Genomic DNA, 20835 nt, shown 5'->3' on the forward strand with positions numbered 1-20835 from the left:
GCAAAGTTTCAGAAACGGGCGTGGTGAGGGCTCAGTAGCACCACCTTTTGACAAAAGTGGGGTTGTTAGTTTTAACTAGAGTTACAAAAATCGGTATGTATATTGTACTCCTCGAGCCGGACAACTTTCTAATTGGCACTCATTAGCTAGGACCCACAGAAAGTCAGATATCTTTGTTTGAATGTAGAGAAAATCTTAGAATTTTGCCAGTCTCTCAGTGTCTCTCTGTGTAAGTGAGAGGAGGGGCGCCTGTCAGGTTAATTTTAACCCTTTATTTGCTGTGTGCGACTTCTCTGGCATTTTCGGGGGCCTTAACATCCTCTAAAACTCTTGAAACTTTGCACACGGGTCAGAACCCATGGCCATCAGGGCCGGGCTGAAGCTGGTCATCGGGCGTGGCAGGGCGGCTCGACAGCGCCCCCTGGACTGGGATTAGAACATTTGTCCATAAATCAAACACACTTGCGTGAATTAATATGAAACTCGGTACAATTATAGATCACATCAGGCCAAACAACTTTCGTGCTCTAAGTTTTACGACAATTAAAATGGAAGTTGAGAATTATGGGTTGTTTGAATAGTTGTCCTAGGAGAAATGCATCAAATTACAACGCATATGTTTACCAATCACAACCAAACTCGGTGTGCAAGAAGTCAAGACATTGAGGATGAAAGTTTGTGAGGGGATTTTTGATATCTCAAACGGTTTGGCCGTGGCGAGGAAACGAAATTATGGCGAGAAACGTGAAACAGGAAGTGTGTTATAACTTCAGCATACATTAATATATCTTGATGAAACTTCATCAGTGTGTTCGCTGTAAGAGGACGATCACATGGATGTGACTATTTCGAGTCAAAGTTATAGCGCCACCAGCTGGCAGCAGGAAGTGTGTCACTTTCAAAATGCTTTGAAATCAACCTCTTATTTTTACCCGATTTGCTTCAAACTTCATCTGTATAATGTAAATACATGGCAGATGAAGACCTGTGAATGGATTCTTGATATCTTTGATACTGTTGCCGTGGCAACGCATCAAACTTTAAAATTCTTTTTTTTTTGATGATTTTGAGACTCTTAATGGCTTTTGAGGCCCTTAACGGGTTTGAAAACTCTTGAAACTTTGCACACAGGTCATATCCCACAGCCATCAGGCCCGGGCTGAAGATGGTACCTAGGCGTGGCAGGGGGGCTAGACAGCGCCCCCTGGAACGGGGTCCGAAAACTTGGTCCATAAATCAAACACGCTTGCATGTAATAATATGAATGAAAAACTTCATCTGTATAATGTAAACAGATGAAAAACTTCATCTGTATAATGATGAAAAACAGATGAAAAACTTCATCTGTATAATGTAAACATACGGTAGATGTAGACCTGTGAATGGATTCTTGATATCTTTTAAACTGTTGCCGTGGCAAAGCTTCAAACTTTGAAATTATTTTAGGATGCTTTTGAGACTCTTAGCATGCTTGAAATTGCATGAAACTCAACAGACACATCACATTTATTAGCCAGTAGACATGTGCAAAGTTTCAGAAACGGGCATGGTGCAGGGACTAAATAGCGCCACCTTTTGACAAAAGTGGGGTTGTTATTTTTATCTACAGTTACAAAAATCGTTATATACATTGTACTCCTCAAGCCAGACAACTTTCTAATTCATAGTCATTAGCTCAGACCAAGAGGAAGTCAGATATTTTGGTTTGAATATGGTGAGACTCTCTCTGAGCCTACGTCCGTGTATGGCAAGCCCTTTTAACATTTAAAAGCTAAGTTTGCCTATCCGGAAATTAACATTGTAGATATCAACAATGTCTTTCTGTCTAGTCGTAATTACATTTTGGATAGTTTGTATTATTATTTAAGATATCTGTAACATAATTGTGACTAGTCAAAATGACAGAGTATGGCAAGCCGTTTTAACATTGTAGATATCAACAATGTCTTTTTGTCTAGTCGTAATTACATTTTGGATAGTTTGTATTATTATTTAAGATATCTGTAACATAATTGTGACTAGTCAAAATGACAGAGTATGGCAAGCCGTTTTAACATTTAATCATGAAAGGGCCAAAGCCTTCGGCACCGCCACCCCGGTGCCTTTAGGTAACTAAAGGAGCCGGGGTTGCGGTGCCACCGGCTTGGGCCCGCCATCGCTGCTCGCAGCTATATTTTATTTTTTTTTTCTCTTCCTGTTGTGACGTGCATCAAAATGAAATGCTTCTTGAATAAGATTTTGGCCATTCGGAATTGATTGGATGGTTGGATTTTTGTGGTCTGCTCTTGGTCGATCTCATGTGAGTGGCGGGTTGTTCCGCCCTTGCGCCAGTAAACACATCATCAGAGAAGAGATGTTTCTGCAAGAGGGAGGGAAAGTTCATATGATTAAAGATTACAAGGCACATGAATTTAATAAATTATTTATAATCAATACTGCTGGGTTGGGTAACTTAATTATAATTGGTCTGAGTAATCAATCAACTATTTGGCCATATAATGCAATGATTCAGGGTAATATCTAGCAATATACCAAACCCTGCTTAGTTGCTTTAAGTAGGCTTTCCTTTTCAAACACTCCAAAACTAATATTTATATATATATATATATATATATATATATATATATATATATATATATATATATATATATATCAAAACTAAATAGTCAACTTCTCTAATTGACCCGTTAGGTGTTGGTCAACTAGTTGGCCAGCAAACCACCTGCGACCATCAACAGCATCATGCTATAAGACATTGTGTCAGTTGCTTGGTTTTTATTTTCATGACCATTAAAAATCCTTTCCTGAGCTGTGTATTATTAAGAATGACATATGTACTGATTGACTGGGATTTTGTCACTTGATGCTGCATTTCACTGACACTGAGTTCAGAAAACTTGCCTCCATGTTTTGAAAGTTGTTGCAAAGGTTATTGTTAGGATAAATGTTCCTAAATGAAATGCCAGAAAAATTATTTGAAAAATTCACATTTGAAAGAAGTAGTTGTGTTGTCTAAAGTCCTATTTAACATACTTATTTTTTTATAGAGATAACAACTCCTCTAGTCAGGATTTGAAGAAGGAAGACTTTGATGCGTTCATGCCAGCTCCAGATATTCAGCTCCAGAGTGACTCTGCCAAACATGCCGTTGATGGAAAAACGCACATGGACACGGACACGCATCTGTCGGATGCACACATCACAGAGGGATCTAAAGCATGCTCTGAAAAAATATCAGCTGAAGCGTTACTGGAGACAAAAGAAGGAACAACAGAAGAATCCGAGATTCTAGTTAAAAGCACAAGACTAAAAGTTAAACATGCAGTCACTGAGACTCAAGAAAGGGAGCAGAAGAGACAGAACAGAGTCTCGTCTGTTGAGTTCCCTTCAGTTTCTTCTGTTGAGAAGACCTCTGACCTCAGTAAAGACCCTGACACTGTTCTTCCTGAGACCTCTGCTGTCCCTAATGCAGTAGAACAATCAAGAAATGCTGTATGCAGACGTACCGCAAGTACCGTCAGCAGGAAAATATCATCTGACTCTCTGTATTCCTCTTGTGTGAGTGTTTTCTACAAATCATATCCTCTATATAATATAATAGTAATGTTAATGTACCAACTTACAATGTATAATTGCAGCATTAATTGATATTGGTTTCCTTAAGAACAATTGATTTGTACTGTATCTGATGTATATCCAAAAGAAATTGAATCTGATCGAATCAAAAGCTTGTGAGTGAATCATGATTGATTTGTGAAATCAATATTCATGTCAATATCGAGCCCTATTTGACCCTGAGGGTTTGATGCCAATAAGAGATGTAAAATGGTCTCTTAAAATGTGTTTGTCTCTCAGAAATCCACATCTTGGATATCAGAGGATGACTTTTACAAGCCAGAAGAAACGGGCAGTTCTGAAGCATATGCCGTCATTGACATCACGCAAATGAACGAGCAGGTGACGCCCACCTCTGAACCGGACACCCTCCAGCCACCACCAAGCGTAGTGCACCGGAGACAGAACGGTAAGATGGATAAAACTGGAGTTTGCTTACGACAAATTCTTGCAAAAAAAATACTGTCTATTTTCTGCTTAAATTTTCTTGGATTTTTTTTTAACTATTTCCTCCAGTAAATAATGACCGTAAAAAACTTAATGAAGTAATAATGAAGTAAAAAAACGTAAAAAAAAAACCAGGCTGCATTTATTTGATAAAAAAAAAATATATATATATATTTTACATTTAATTTATTCCTGTGTTCAAAGCTGATTTTTTTTTAGCATCATTACTCCAGTCTTCAGTGTCACATGATCACATGATCAACATCAGTTGAGGGCTGCAACTTCACTTTTTTAAATGACAATATCCTGGCCGGACTACTGTTGTCAGTGATATAAGTATTTAAAATGAACATAATTTCTTAATGTCTAGTGACATATAATTTTATGTCATTATATGAATTTTATTGTCAAAGAATCCTGAAATAAAAATGTAAACAACTGTTTGTCAACATTGATAATAATGCGAAATGTTTCTTGAGCTTCAAATCATCATATTAGAATGATTTCTGAAGAATCATCTGACACTAGAAATAATGTAGAAATAGTGGATGTGTGAATGAGATCATCTGTGTGTCTCTCTCAGGTCTTCCTAACCCGTTCAGGGGTTTGCTGAAGCTGGGTCAGCTGGAGCGCCGCAGTGCGGTGGGCATGTGGTGGGATTACTACTGCGAGCTCTCTCCGTTTGAGTTACGGCTTTACGTCAATGCTGAGGAGCGCATCTGCAATGAAAACCTGTCCCTGCTGCGCTGCGAAGACGTCCACCTGTCCTCCGGCTCCGAGGGCCGTTTTCGGCTCTCCTTCCCAAGCAAAAGAATCTACCTGCGGGCACCGTCTCGAGGGGAGGCTGAAGACTGGGTGGATCGGATCATGGAGGCCATCAGCAAACTACGTCCCATGCCGAGAGACGAACAGTGGGAGGTGCTGCATGCGTCCACGCCGTCCAGTGATCAGGAAATCCCCTCGCCAGCACCCTCAAGCCCTGAAAGTACCATCTCAGAACTTCCAGATGCCCCTCAGTTAGATTGGACCCGTCATAAGGACCCAGACCTAGATGCCATAAAGGAAGCGGTGGTCTATCAGAACTTGGAGAAGGGTTGGCGGCCCCTTGTGCTTTCGCTCTCCCTGGAGACCCTCAAAGGTTACCAGGTCCAAGATGACACCAAGACACCCCTTTTCTCGTACTCCATTGGTAAGATCAGGGATGTGGTTCCAGATGTTTCATTAGGTAGTCCTGCGTTTTTTAAGATTCTGACTGCGCGGGACATACTGACACTGAGGGCAGAGAGCGGCGAGGAAGCCCAGGGATGGAGAAGTCTGATCAGAGGAGCGCTCGACTCGTATCTGGAGACGGATGATGATGGAGCGCTTCCGGGTGTCTCGTCGCCCCTCGGCGTCCACAAACTGGTTCAACACAGACTGAAGGGAGACGGGGAGCTGCTGTCTCACTTGTCCGAGGTCCCTAAGGAAAGAGGACTAGATGCGCAAAATTACAAATGTGCAGGTATGAGTGGATGGCATGATGACCTTTTTATCTGTAAATTATTTAGAATTAGAATCAAATGAAATTCATTGACAATGACTAACTGTTTGGCTTTATTAAATATAACAAAGGTATAATTATTTAGTTTTTTACTTTATTGTTATTACCTGAAATTAAAAGCATCAAAGTAGCTACATTTATCATTAATATTTGAGGAAAATATTTATCCAATCAAGTTAGTATGGTTTAACATGCAGGAAGACACTTTGTTGTCATGTGACAACTTAGAAAACCATTAAACAGGAAATGATACCACAAAGTAGACTCTAGTATGTAAACTCTAGTAACTGTCATTTTTAGATTTGGGGTTGGTGAGATTTTTTGAAAGAAGTTTTTTAACATTTATTTGTTAAAAAATCTATATATTTACAATCTAAAATAAGTTTTATATTTTAATATTTTTTTTCAAATGTCATGTATTCCTGAATTTTCAGCATCATTACTCCAGTCTTCAGTGTCACGTGATCCTTCAGAATTCATTCTAATATGATGATTTGCTGTTCAAGAAGCATTTCTTATTATTATTAATAACGTGGGTGAAAAAAATGGATTATTTGATGAATAGAAAGTTTAAAAGAAAAGCATTTATTTGAAATCTTAATGTCTTAACTGTTACTTTTGATCAGTGTGTCCTTTCTGAATACAAATATTATTCTTTTATTGTTTAAATCTTACCTATAGTGTATATATCAGATATTTAAATCTTTTTTGATAGCTAAGGCAAGGTTACTTCAGACTTTTACATTTCAAATGTAGTATTCATAGTGATAGACAACATGATATTCATGATTTAATTTAATCATTGTGTGGAGAAATGTTTAATTTTACTTAGTTACCGCGTGACATTTTTCTATACATTTGACCGAAACGTATGAAACCAACAAGAATGCAGAAACGAGCCGTTAGCCACATGTTTCTTTCCTTTGTGAGACTGAGGACAGGAGTCCCTTATGTCGATATTAAAGTGTTTTTCAATGTACCACTGTAAGTAAAAGCTCTTGTAAACGTGTGCCCAGGTTGCCCTCGGCAGATCGGCGTGTCTTTCGGGAGAGCCAGACTCTGTGAGTTCTCAGGCCGGTACTACTGTGATTCCTGTCACCAAGGAGACGCAACAATCATCCCCTCCCGCATGGTGCACAACTGGGACCTAACAACACGCGAGGTGAGCACAAACTACTTAATTTCAATTATTTACAATTTTTGTTTGTTTTTACAATAGATTTTTTATTAACATTCACTTCCTGTAGTTCAAGTTTTTATTGTCATATTTTTACAGCTATTAAATTAATAATCCAATCAATAAAGTATTTTTCTTTTATTTGATAAAATTCACATGAAACGGAAAAGGGTAACACATTACAATTAAGGTTCCATACATTAACTAACAATGAGTAATACATTTGTTACAGTATTCCTTAGTCTTTGTCAACATAAGTTAATAAAAATACAACCGTTCATTGTTTGTTCATGTCAGCTCAGGTCCATTAAAATGATTAGTATTTTAATAATGTATTAGTAAATGCTGAAATTAATGTCAGCGAAAATTAATAAAGGCTTTAGAAGTATTTTCACTGATAGTTAATGTTAATATAGTTATTGTTTAGTGTCACCTTATTATAAAGTGTCACCGTGATATGCTGATTTATACACACCTGTTCCTTAGTTTGGGGTCAGTATGATTTTTTTATTATTACTTTTATTCATCAAGGACAAATTAAATTGAACAAAAAATACATTTATAATGTTACAAAATATTTATATTTCAAATAAATGCGGTTTTTGAACTTTCTATTCATAAAAGAAACCTGAAAAATATATATCACTCTTTCCACAAAAATGGCAGAAAAAACGATTTTCAACATTGATATTATTTTTATTATTAAGAAGAAGAAATGTTACCTGAGCAGCAAATCAGCGTATTAAAATGATTTCTGAAGGATCATGTGACACTGAAGACTGGAGTAACTATTCAGCTTTCATCACAGGATTAATTAAAAAATGTCAATATATTCAAACTATTTTAATCAGTTATTAAACGTTTTTACACTATATATTGTAGAAATAAAACACTTTATACCCAATCAATGCTCGAATCAATGATCAGCATTAAAAAAGCCCCATTCTTACAGATCATGAACTAAAAAAACGTTGGTTTAGGGTTTAGTTACCCTTTAAATTGTACTGAACCCAAACTTTTGAACGGTGGCGTGTTCAGTATACGGAAATAATTATGATTTGATTCTAAGACAGTATTATGCAATAATATATTACATGTCAGATTACATGAGATTAGGAAAAGCGGCCTTCTCTCTCCTGTTCTTATTTGTCAGTCTTTATGTCCTTCAGCTGTGTGACTGTGCATGTCTATATGTTCAGGTCTCAAGACAAGCCTTAAAGTTGCTGACTCAAATAGAGCACGAGCCGCTTCTGAACCTTGATGTTTTGAATCCTGACCTGTTTGATCACACTGACACCGTGGCTAAAGTGCAAACCCTGAGGCAGAGACTTCGTTTCCTCGGAGACTACCTCCTCATCTGCCGCAGCGGGATCAGCAAACATGTCCAACCCAGGTGTGTTTGTGTGTGTTCTTAGATGCTGCAGGTTTATAATTTGCACACCATTAAATCTTTAATAGATGTTTGCAACAGATACGTAACAAGTTTTTTTGTTTGTTTTTTCCAGACTCCAGCAGAGGACTTATTTATTGGATAACAGTGATGTATACAGTGTATTGGACTTGCAGCAGGTATTTATTCAGTAAAAAAATTATCAAGAAAAACTTGTTAATTGGTAAACTTTGCCTTAGAGGGTGTGAATGGATAACTGGACTAAAATCGCATCGCACAGCATCTCAAATGTTGGTTTGGTCATTCTAAAATGTCTGTCATCAAAATGGTCGACTATATTTACTTCCCAGAACTGTCTTGCATGATTATGTTCTCTAACACCATGCATACGAATGCTAGAGAACATGACAGCATTAATTGCGTTTCGTCTGCAAGTCATTTATGAAGCCACAGTGGCTTTCCCGATTGCAGAAACTTCCATTTTTATTACAGATATTTTGTGCAATCTTCTCAGTAAGTGATGATTTTATTTTCTTAAATGCATGAAATTGAAACAGAGCTTTAATTTTGTGTGATATTACACTTTTTATTTTATATATCATTTCTTTTAAATGTATTAGTTTTAGTGGGCAGATATTGCCTCATAGCACAAAATATCAAAAGCTTCAGGCTTAAAATGGGCTTAAACCAGCCAAGGTACCAGCACAAATACACTCAGAAAAATATTTAATTATCATAATCAACAAAATCCCAGAAAACAAATTATATATATATATATACAGTATATATATATATATATATATATATATATATATATATATATATATATATATATATATATATTTTTTTTTTTTTTTATTATTATGATTATTTTTTTTTTTCAATATTTCCAATACCTTACTTTACATGATCAGACTTGTATTTTTTTGCACACAGATAGCAGACGGGCACTATGAATCTTACCTGCAGTCTCTGATTGAGTTCGGGTCCAAGCACGTGCACAACTGTGACCTTTGCACCCAGAGGGGCTTTATATGTCAGATCTGCAACTCTGACAACATCATCTTCCCGTTTCAGTTTGACAGCACCTCCAGGTATTGTCATTTAACACACATTATACCTCAAATATATAAAGGTCCCAGAAAAATGTCCATCCTGCTTACTCAACATAAATGAAAACTAGCCTAATTATTTTCTACGTCAAATCAGTTTTCATTTAGATGATTTTAGCTTGACTAGTTTACGGCTACGTGCATACAATAAAGTTTCAGGGGTGACATCTAACCGGAACTGTGACGATTATTTTAGCAGTGTTGCCATGTCCACTTATTATAAGCTTTTTGGGGCTTGTTGTTTAAGCTTCTCTCACAGAGTGATCAGGTATTTATTAAAGAGGGCAGTTGCAGGTTGCGATATTTTGGTCTTATTTTCAGCTTAAAGCATTCTGGGTTTATTTTGGTTTATTATTGTTTGCTTTTTATTTCAAGCAAGATCTAGCAACACAAATGAGTAAAGGCTTGTAGGCTACATCTTTTACTGTGATTTCTTGCATCACACAAGGTACAGAAGAGAGACAAAACTCTGATGTGCGTTTTTATACATCATTTAAGGGATACTCCACTTTTTTTGGAAATAGGCTCATTTTACAACTCCCCCAGAGTTAAACAGTTGTAGTAGTAGTATATGTAGTAGCATATAACAATATTATATGAAGTCAATGGGACCAGAAACTGTCTGGTAACTGATATTCTTCTAAATATCAGAAATTCGGCTGGATGGATTCGAAAACGGTAAAACTCAACTGTTTAACTCTGGCGGAGTTGTAAAATGAGCCTATTTCCAAAAAAGTGGAGTACTAGTTGGTCATTTTGGATCTGTACACACTGTAGAATTTTTGCAAATGTGGTTGTCACTACCTTAATATATCAGGAGTTAATTTAGTTGTAGAATGTAGCTCTCACTCCCATAAATTACTGTGTTTCGAAAGGGGTGACGTGGTTTAATAAAGGGGGTTTTGTTCTTTTGAAATACGAAAAAAAAAAATCATTGAACTTTGCATACACTGTAAAAATGAATACGACTGAATATGTTAATCTAATCAATAAAATTGAGGCAACAGTTTACAATCAATACTATTAATTAAATTTAACAAATTAGAACTGAGTAATAATTAACCAAACAAATTACTTAAAATTTAACCATTTAAAATGAGTAAAAGTTACAGATTTTTCTCAACAAAAATATCGGAATAACAGACTGACGTCAAAGATGAATTAAGAACTCTTTTTTTTATTATTGTCATCATTGAAGACACCTGACGATAACAAGCAGAATCACTGAAGAAGAAAACCGTGATTTTTAAGTCACCATTATAGAGATCAGTGTGTGTTTTAGTTTGGCTCTTGGCCCTTAAATTGTTAACTTTAGATGTTGTTTGGCTGTTATACGCGAATTATAATAGCCAGATTAACAAATAGAACAGGTGATCTGATGGTGTTGGTTGTGTTTTAACATAATCAATATTTTACAATCATTTGACCTGAATCACTGAACTCATACTGTGCCCAGTTTCTGACTTAGGTTTATTTTATTAATTATAGCATCATTGGCCTTGGACAGCATCGTATTTTTTAGCATTTTCAATGAAACCAAATGATCAAAACCAAAAATTATTTTATGGAGGCACACACAGACATCAAGAATTAGCATATGAATCTCAGCAATGGTGACAAACAGATCACCTCTGATCATAAGCTCATTATTTATTCATGCAGCAATGTATGATGGGAGCCATAAATGAGTTTTGATTGGTGGCACCCAGAATGCACTGTCACCGTTGTTGAGATTCACTGGCTAATTCTAGATCTCTGTGTGTCTAAACTAAATCAAAACAAAAACTTTTTTTTATTGTATTTGAGACAAGTAAAAAAAATCTATGGATTACCTTGTAAAATCATAAAAATATTATACTGTACAAGGGCAGTGCTGATATAATCAATTAAGTAAACCTAGACTGGACTAAATATGAGTTCAGTGATTCAGGTCAAAAGATTTTGAAATATTGATTGTATTTAAACACAACCAACACCATCAAATCACCTTTTCTATTTGTTCATCTGGCTATTATAATTCACGTATAACAGCCAAACAACATCTAAAGTTAACAATTTAAGGGTCAAGAGCCCAACTAAAACACACACTGATCTCTATAATGGTGACTTAAAAATCACGGTTTTCTTCTTCAGTGATTCTGTTTTTGTTTAGAAAAATGTGTAAATTTTAATCATTTTAAATGGTTGACTTTAAAGTAATTCGTTTGGTTAATTATTACTCAGTTCTAATTTGTTAAATTTAATTACTAATATTGATTGTAATCTGTTGCCTCAATTTTATTGATTAGATTTAACCGATTCAGTCGTATTCATTTTTACAGTGTATGATAATGCACAATGAGCCCATTTTGTGACATTTCTCAGCCGCCACAGAGTTAAATTCTAAAAAGTGGACATACGGCCTTGAAATATGATGCACTGCCCCGACGAATGCCAAATTTGAAGCGCTTTTTACTGTATCAGCCTTTTTAAATGGACACGAGGCTGTAATATTAGAAGTATACAATACTGCTCTATGGAAAACCAAATTTAGAGCAAGTAGATCTTTATTAAATCATGTGTATCCATACTCTCGTCTTCTTCATAGAAAAATGGCAGTGACGCTCAAAAGAAATGTTATAGACCGTATACATTAAATGGTAATTGAAGCGCGTGGGCACACAGAAAAGAAAAAAAAACGCCCCGCGAACATGTAAAGTTTCTCATCAGCATGCAAAATTCTTATATTTTTTATTTTTGCAAAGGTCTCTTTAGGGGCTCTGCAATTTTCTAAATAGCCCTAATGTGCTAAAGCACAGCCCTGACAACACTGAATATAAAACAGCACACATCTACTTTCACTTGTACACCATTCACACACTGACTGATGTTTCCCCACCACTTCACAAGACTCCAACAGGGAGCAAAAGTGTCAGCACAGCAATCTGAAAAAGTGGTGTAAAAGTGAAAGTAGATGTGTGTACTTCTTTTTCAGGTTTCTGTGCCAACAATTTTCATCATGAGAATGATGATGTGACTGTGTTTTCTGTATCTCAGGTGTAGTGTCTGCAAGACTGTGTTTCATTCCTCCTGTAAGGCCAAGTGTCCGGTCTGTCCACGCTGCGTTCGGATACAAAAGTATTTGGAGAGGGACTTGGAGGACTGATTTAGATTTCTAAGAAAACTGTCATGTGCCAAGCTCTCTGTTGCTGTTGTGTCTACAGAGCTCAAAATCCAGGGTTAGTACCATGTTATTGTAAAGTTATCTTATTTTTCTCAGTTAGCTGGCCAACTGGAAGCGCTTGATCTGTATTTCACACTAAGAGTTTATTGGACTCTCCTTAAGTGCACTTATTTACACATACATATGTACATATTTACTCACATTAGGACACCCATGTACATTCATTCCTGAGATGTCAACAATGCCAAACAAACAATGGTGGAAGAACTGTTATTAAAGCTATGATTTTTGCTTTTTAACTTTATAAACACACCAACATTCAACGGTTAATCTATTTGTCTGGCTTTCACTATTCTGCATGTTTGTGTTTGGAATCATAAGTCTTAGTTCTCTCTCTCTTTGTTTTTGTTGTCGTTTTTGGTGTAGTCATTATTGATTTAGTCCAGCCAATAAAGTCATATTTATGAAACTTAAGACAATTAAATGCCAAGGATCTTAAAGTTTTTATATTTTCTTGATTTTTTTATTTTTTTATTCTTGTTTTACATCTGAATGTCTAATGCCAAGTTTTATATGAAGCATTACGAGTTTACAATAAATATATTAATGTATATGCAGGAATTGTACGTACCTATTAAAGAAGGTGGTTAATGAAATTATAAAATGTACTAACACTTAAAACCTCCTTTAACGGGTCATTTTTTTGTACTATGCTGTGCCTTTATTTTCATTTTTCATTGTAGCGTTCATTATCACTAAAATGGATTGTTCCAAAAATGTAACTATTAAAAGCCAATGTGAATTATTAATATATGCCACGAAATCAGAAAGTCTGTGGATGATAAAAAGGATCAACTCTCTTTATTTATTTGATTCTTGTTTTAATGAATGTCCATTTTTAATCATTGATCATTTGCATATGAAGCTTGACTGCTGCCTCATAAGCACTTGTTTTATATTGGAAACTGAATGAGAGAGATTACATTTGAATTCTTTTTGTTGTGTACTTTTTTTTTTTTGTTTGTTTTTAACAATGCTGTTTTTCCTGATATTTTTATGACAAGTTCATTACATCACCTGTTAAAGGAAAACTCCCAGATGACGTTCTGTCTTTCTTATCTTCTGTTTTTCCACTCGGGGCAGTGTCACCTAAGCTAAAGTCACTAATTTTCTTTTATTAATAATTCTTTCAGAGTAAATGTTTTTATCCTCATAGTAATGTGCATTTAGTTGTTTAGCAAACGCTTTTAACTGAAGTGTTTCTAAATATTCAGTTTTTGTCAATTTTGTCTGTGCTCCTGGGTGTTTAAAGCTGCTCTCTGTTCTCGTACTGTCTACTGGTGTATGTTCGTGCCAATGTAACTTAAAGAAATCGTTTGCTAGAATCATCAGCTATAGAAAGATAGATGTATATTTTTGCATAACTTGTCATTCTCATCAAACCACATCGCTCTGCATTTGTGTCTGACTAGATCTTCCTGTTTGCTTTACCTCCTGGCATTTTTTTTCTGTCTGTGTTTGTTTCTTTCTGTCCATCATTTGTATACACCAGTCTATACCAAACAAACTCCATCTAAAAAATGTGGTTGTAAGCATATAAGAATCTTGAAATGAGTGCAACTTGTGTAACTAAACCTGGATCAGTTTGAATAAATTATTTTTACTTTAGATATAAACACTTTTCTATGGACTGGTCAATTTTGAAGTCTTTTGCTTCCATGATGTATTTTTCAGACTTGAAAGCATCCTAAATGCATATTTAAGTGTTTTTTTTTTTTTTTTTTTTTACACTTTATCTACATCTGCATGGACTTCAATTACAAATATAGCTGCGAGCAGCGATGGCGGGCCCAAGCCGGTGGCACCGCAACCCCGGTTCCTTTAGTTACCTAAATGCACCCGGGTGGCGGTGCCGAAGGCTTTGGCCCTTTTATGATTAAATGTTAAAACGGCTTGCCATACTCTGTCATTTCGACTAGTCACAATTATGTTACAGATATCTTAAATGATAATACAAACTATCCAAAATGTAATTACGAATAGACAGAAAGACGTTGTTGATATCTACAATGTTAATTCCGGACAGGCAAACTTAGCTTTTAAATGTTAAAAGGGCTTGCCATACAGGGACGTAGGCTCAGAGAGAGGCTCACCATATTCAAACCAAAATATCTGACTTCCTCTTGGTCCGAGCTAATGACTATGTATTAGAAAGTTGTCCGGCTTGAGGAGTACAATGTATATAGCGATTTTTGTAACTGTAGATAAAACTAACAAGCCCACTTTTGTCAAAAGGTGGCGCTATTTAGTCCTTGCACTATGCCCGTTTCTGAAACTTTGCACATGTCTACTGGCTAATAAATGTGATGTATCTGTTGAGTTTCAAGCAATTTCAATTTCAATTTCAATTTGACTGTTGAAAAGAAGTGCGCCGATTAGATACTCAGGATCGGTATCGGCTCTGACACTGCCATCTTTGACGAGGCTGATTCAAATTCTATATTGTGCATATATACTGTTCTATGTTAGGCACAAAGGCACAAAAACTTTCTAAAGTACCATAAAGTTTTTGTGTACTGTATTATTAGTGTTCTGAAGCTATTATGTGATATAGAAATTAATATTTAAGTCATTAAATTCAAGAACACAAACTTTTCCCTCTCTGCGCCTGTCAGTCATTCACCATTCAGCATTCAAACAGCACGTCACATTCGGTTACAGTCAATGATGAAACGATCTTCAAGATGATTGAATGTTAATCCTATTATACTGGATCTTTAAGATAAAGGTCTAAAGGTCTATATTTTCGAATGAAGAAACTTTTTCTTGCTGGACTTTATTGCTGTAACTTAACCGTGTTACTTTCTACCGGGTGTCGGACGCTGTCGGTTAGATCACAACACTAGAGTCAGAGCACTATAATTGTTCTTCACGCACACAGTAACTGAAATTTAAAACCTTTAAAAGAAAAGGCTCAATAAACTATTGCATAGATAGATAATGTATAATACACTGTTCATAAATATGTATTTCCTTTGTGCTTTGAACTTTTCAATACGGACTCACTGCGCTGTAACTTCATGTGGCTTCAAGCACATCATTCTCCGCTCGGGATGCACATAAGTGCTTTGTGCTGCACCGTATTGGAGCCGTAATATCATAATGCAGTGATGTAATGACAGATTATTAATTGCCTTTCAATTATATGTTGCTGCGTCATTAAACATCTGTCCTATGCATTTCAAACATTTATAGCAGCCATGGCTATATTTTTGTATGATTTTTGTTATCTTGTTTTTCATGAATGTATTTTTCAAAAATAAGAGCAATGTGTATTATCTATTATTAATATGGTTTATAATAGCATTTTTGTCATAGATTATGACAAAGTAATCATATGATCCACCAGCGAGGAACCAGCAGAACAGAGTGAACATTCATTCTGTTTAGTTCAATCCTACTTAATAGGAATTTATTTAAAATGCTCGCTCTACTCCACACCATTAATGTCTTGTGCGGACATCCGTATTTCGACTTTCGGTTTTAAGTAAGCGATTTAAAAGCTCCCAAGTCCCAGCGGAGTCACACGTTGATTAACCGGTGGGAATATACACAATAGGCCTACCTGATATTGAACACAAGAGGGCAGTATAGCACTACGTATGACTCAGATTATTATTTTTTTATGAATTTTACAACAATTCTGGCTGTTTTTGAACGTAAACATAATTCTTAAATGAAAAAAAGGAAAAATTGGGGAAGTTATAATATTTGTATAATTTAATTTAGAAACAAATGATGTATAATTACATTTTTAGAAGATATGAGGCTTTTAGTGTTTACTTTTTTGACATTACTTTAATCTTTTGCCATAGTTGCACATGTCTACTGGCTAATAAATGTGATGTATCTGTTGAGTTTCAAGCAATTTCAAGCATGCTAAGAGTCCCAAAAGCATCAAAAAAGAATGTTAAAGTTTGATTCGTTGCCACGGCAACAGTATCAAAGATATCAAAAATTCATTCACAGGTCTACATCTGCCGTGTATTTACATTATACAGATGAAGTTTGAAGCAAATCGGTTAAAAATAAGAGAGTGGTTTCAAAGCATTTTGAAAGTGACACACTTCCTGCTGCCAGTTGGTGGCGCTATAATTTTGACTCACAATAGTCACATCCATGTGATCGGTCTCTTACAGCGAAAACACTGCTGAAGTTTCATCAAGATCAGTTAATGTATGCTGAAGTTATAACACACATCCTGTTTCATGTTTTTCGCCATAATTTCGTTTCCTCGCCACGGCCAAACCGTTCGAGATATAAAAAATCCCTTGGCACCTTTTCATTCTTAATGTCTTGACTTCACGCTGATCGAGTTTTGTCGAATTTGGTTCAGTGCTCTAGGAGCAATACTTTAAATTCCATTGCATGTGTTTTAAACACAACCCTAAATAGCCGTCTTCCTGTTGGGCTGGGGTAAAAAGTAAGAGTGTGAAGTAGGCTATATATGAAACGATGAGATCTATATGTGTACCAAGTTTCATATTATTACATGCAAGTGTGTTTGATTTATGGACCAAATTTTCAGACCAAGTTTATTGACCAAGTTAATCTGATTAATAAACTAATTATATAAAACTATTGTCAATGCACTACAATTAAACTAGTTATATGTCTTTACTTATAAAAAATAAAAATAAAAACTTATTTAAAAAATACCAGGCTTGAGAAATGTATTTTCTTTATGCAGGCCATACACACAGCAGTGAAATGGTTAAGCCCCCTCCCCCTGCACACTCACACACACACAGACAGGCAAAGACAGAGATGTAGGCTCAGATTAAGCAAGACCACATTCAAACAAACACATCTGACTTTCTGTGGGTCCTAGCTAATAAGTTTAAATTAGAAAGTTGTCCGGCTCGAGGAGTACAATATACATACCAATTTTTGTAACTCTAGTTAAAACTAACAACCCCACTTTTGTCAAAAGGTGGCGCTACTGAGCCCTCACCACGCCCGTTTCTGAAACTTTGCACATGTCTACTGGCTAATAAATGTGATGTGTCTGTCGTTTCATGCATTTTGAAGCATGCTAAGGGTCTCAAAAGCATCCTAAAAGCATCCTAAAAGAAGGGTAAAGTTTGATGCGTCGCCACGGCAACAGTTTCAAAGATATCAAGAATCCATTCATAGGTCTACATCTGCCGTATGTTTACATTATACAGATGAAGTTTGAAGCAAATCGGGTAAAAATAAAAGGGTGATATCAAAGCATTTTGAAAGTGACACACTTCCTGCTGCCAGTTGGTGGCGCTATAACTTTGACTCACAATAGTCACATCCATGTGATCGTCCTCTTACAGCGAACACACTGCTGAAGTTTCATCAAGATCAGTTAATGTATGCTAAAGTTATAACACACTTCCTGTTTCACGTTTCTCGCCATGATTTCGTTTCCTCGCCACGGACAAACCGTTCGAGATATAAAAAATCCCCTCGCAAACTTTCATCCTCAATGTCTTGACTTCACGCTGACCGAGTTTCGTCGAATTTGGATCAAAGCTCTAGGAGGAGTATTTGACATTCCATTGCGAGCGTTTTACAAACAAACCTCAATAGCCGACTTCCTGTTGGGCTGGGGTAAAAAGTAAGAGTGTGAGGTATAGATGAAACGATGAGATCAACATGTGTACCGAGTTTCATATTATTACATACAAGCGTGTTTGAGTTATGGACCAAGTGTTCGGACCCCGTTCCAGGGGGCGCTGACGAGCCGCCCTACCACGCCCGGGTACCAGCTTCAGCCCGGCTCTGATGGCCGCGGGTTCTGACCCGTGTGCAAAGTTTCAAGAGTTTTCGAGCACGTTAAGGGCCCCAAAAGTGCCCAAAAGGTAGTAAAATAATAATTATTATAATAATAGTGAAGAAAAATAATCCCAAGGAAAACAATAGGGCCTTCGCCCTTTCAGGGCTTGGGCCCTAATTATATAAAAACTTTGTCAACAAAATGAACCAAGAATTTTGAGCCTGGCTTTATCCAGATTTCTGTTCTAGAAATGTATTTAAATGACTGCATTCTTAATTAAATGCCTCGTTTGAATATATATAAAAAAATGGCATTTCATAAAAAAAACTTAAATGTTCTTTAAATTACTGGGGAACGGTGATATAGGCTAGGCCTAGTCTGAATATGGTATGGTTGTCTTTTTCTCGATGATATACCTCACCCACACTACACACACTTTGATACAGCATTCAAAAGGTGTAGGCTAATGCTAATGTTGACCCTGGATGTTATCAGCACCGCACAGAGTGAAAGAAAACACACGAGAGAATAGCATCATTGATACGTGAACCTTAAAACCTTCATAGACGTTCCTTAAAGTCTGAGCATTCCTGCCAACACCCACGTTTGAAGTCTGTGGAATCCAAATAGGACTCGGAAATATGAGTCATAATGCCTAAAAGGACTTTAATGCAACGCAAAGTACAGCCCTTCAGTTTCGCCTCTGCCGGCCCGCGTTGCCATGTCAATATTTAAAAACACATTAGCACTAGCAAGTTCTCTTCAACGTTTCTCTTTTTTATTTCCCGCTTCCTCATTTTCCATCTTTTGACATGTTCCTTCACTTGGTTACTGTAAAAGCACTGGTGGTTTTAAATCGCTGTGAGGATCAGTGTTTGTCGACTCAGTCTCACACACCCTCTGCTCTCTTCACTCAGCCACGCTCAAACCCGTCTAGCAACACAAATTTGGCCACATTTCTTTCTCACCCTGACACAACAGCACTACAGGTCTAAAGTATGGGGCTGACACATCCTGGATTAATCGAGGGACAGACATAGCTAATAGTTCATTATTAGTGTGAATTCTCCTGTTATCCCAGAGCTCACCGAAGAAGGGGTCGAGGGATTGTTCTGCTTTCCAATGGTAAGTTACTTTTTATCTGTATCTCATTCACCCAGAGTACTGTGTTAATGTCACTGCACTTAATTAGAATCTGTGCATGTCGTTTTGTAATGATCAGCTGTCAACATTATTTCCTGCAGTGAAGTCTGTATGTTCCAGTATCAGTGCATGTTCTCGAGACTGATAATAGTTGGAAGCTACTTTCCCAATCATGTACCAAAAGGAGAGTTTTGTTTTGCTTTATGCTTTGCTTTATTTATAAAACATAATTTTTTTTAAAATATGTTAGGATGTAAGCAAAAGATTCAAATGTAATTAATATCTCATAATTGTTTGTATATTAATCTCACTAAAGGCCTGTGTGTGTTTATGTATAAACATGTGTGTATATTGTAAATATATAAACTGTACACATATGTGGTGCACATGTGTACATTTTAGTTTAATGTGTACATTTTAGAATTCATAATTGTTCAGCAGTCTGAACACTCTGTGTAACCTGAATGTTTTCATGAGTGGTTCGTAAGCATTCTTCTTGACATAAGAGGCGTTGTAGTTCCACAGAGGCACAGCAGATGAAAACACACGCTCATGTCTTTGTCATTAGCTGTTGGTGTGGCAGACTAGTTGTATAATAAAATAAATTGTTAGTTGATCAGTCATCACAGAAACATCAAATCTGCTTTAGCTATATGTCATTAGTATTTTGCAACAACCACAAAACCGAGATTGCAGTTTGCACATAGATGTATGTTTTCCTGTTTTACGAGTTAATGTTTCCCCTATTTTAGTATGTCTTCTTCTGTGTAGGTTTGGGGTTAGTGCAGCGTTCCCCTGCAAAATACGCTCGCTTCCTGTAGCAGTGCTGTGCAAAAGAGCTATCTCCTGCTCTGAGTGAATACTTTTAGCATAGCTGTTATCCAGGTAGTAATGGGGGAACTAATCATAATTTAACTTAATATTCAAATTTATAACAAAATACTGTCTTTTGACAAGCAATTAGCTGCTCCACAAATTACAAACCAAAAGTAAAAACGACTGCAAAAAACAAAGAGAGCTGTATCTTTTTAACATATATAAGAATGATTCTATTAATGATTCATTGGTTCATTCATATGAATCACGAGTCTGCTTTTTTGTCCATATAAGGGTAGCCTAACCAACAAAATATCCTTAAAAATAGCATCTTTTGTGTTTCACAGAAGAAAGTCACACAGGTTTGGAACAACATGAGGGTGAGCAAATGATGACAGAATTGAATGGCAGTAATTTTACGTCATCCTGAAAATCAGTGCTTTTAAACATGACAAAGATGCGATATTAGCCTCCGGTTTCACAGAAATGGTTTAAAGGGATGGTAAAATGCCATTTTCACAAAATGTAAAATAAATATTTGACGTCCCCAATGTGTGTGTGTGTGAAGTTTTAGCACAAAATATCCCACATATGTTTTTATATAGCATGTTGAAGTTTTTTGA

The 20835-nt window shown here is 36.3% G+C and overlaps 2 protein-coding genes across 2 annotated transcripts in view; both read left to right on the plus strand.

Annotated features, from left to right (window-relative positions):
* The window catches only part of plekhm1 (pleckstrin homology and RUN domain containing M1), a 37529-nt gene extending 23409 nt beyond the window's left edge, over positions 1-14120 (plus strand). The window contains exons 5-12 of the mRNA XM_039664715.2: positions 3048-3558; positions 3856-4024; positions 4646-5563; positions 6619-6764; positions 7979-8172; positions 8285-8348; positions 9106-9263; positions 12318-14120. Coding sequence (XP_039520649.1) covers positions 3048-3558; positions 3856-4024; positions 4646-5563; positions 6619-6764; positions 7979-8172; positions 8285-8348; positions 9106-9263; positions 12318-12426 — 2269 coding nt within the window. The 3' untranslated portion in view covers positions 12427-14120. The remainder of the gene's footprint in view (positions 1-3047; positions 3559-3855; positions 4025-4645; positions 5564-6618; positions 6765-7978; positions 8173-8284; positions 8349-9105; positions 9264-12317) is intronic.
* A 4826-nt stretch (positions 14121-18946) lies between these two features.
* arhgap27 (Rho GTPase activating protein 27) overlaps positions 18947-20835 on the plus strand; it is a 45604-nt gene continuing 43715 nt past the window's right edge. The window contains exon 1 of the mRNA XM_039664716.2: positions 18947-19378. The gene's annotated coding sequence lies outside the window, so the exon portion shown is untranslated. The remainder of the gene's footprint in view (positions 19379-20835) is intronic.

The sequence above is a fragment of the Pimephales promelas genome, chromosome 17, assembly GCF_988280905.1.
Source record: "Pimephales promelas chromosome 17, fPimPro1.hap1.1, whole genome shotgun sequence".
NCBI classification, from domain to species: domain Eukaryota; kingdom Metazoa; phylum Chordata; class Actinopteri; order Cypriniformes; family Leuciscidae; genus Pimephales; species Pimephales promelas.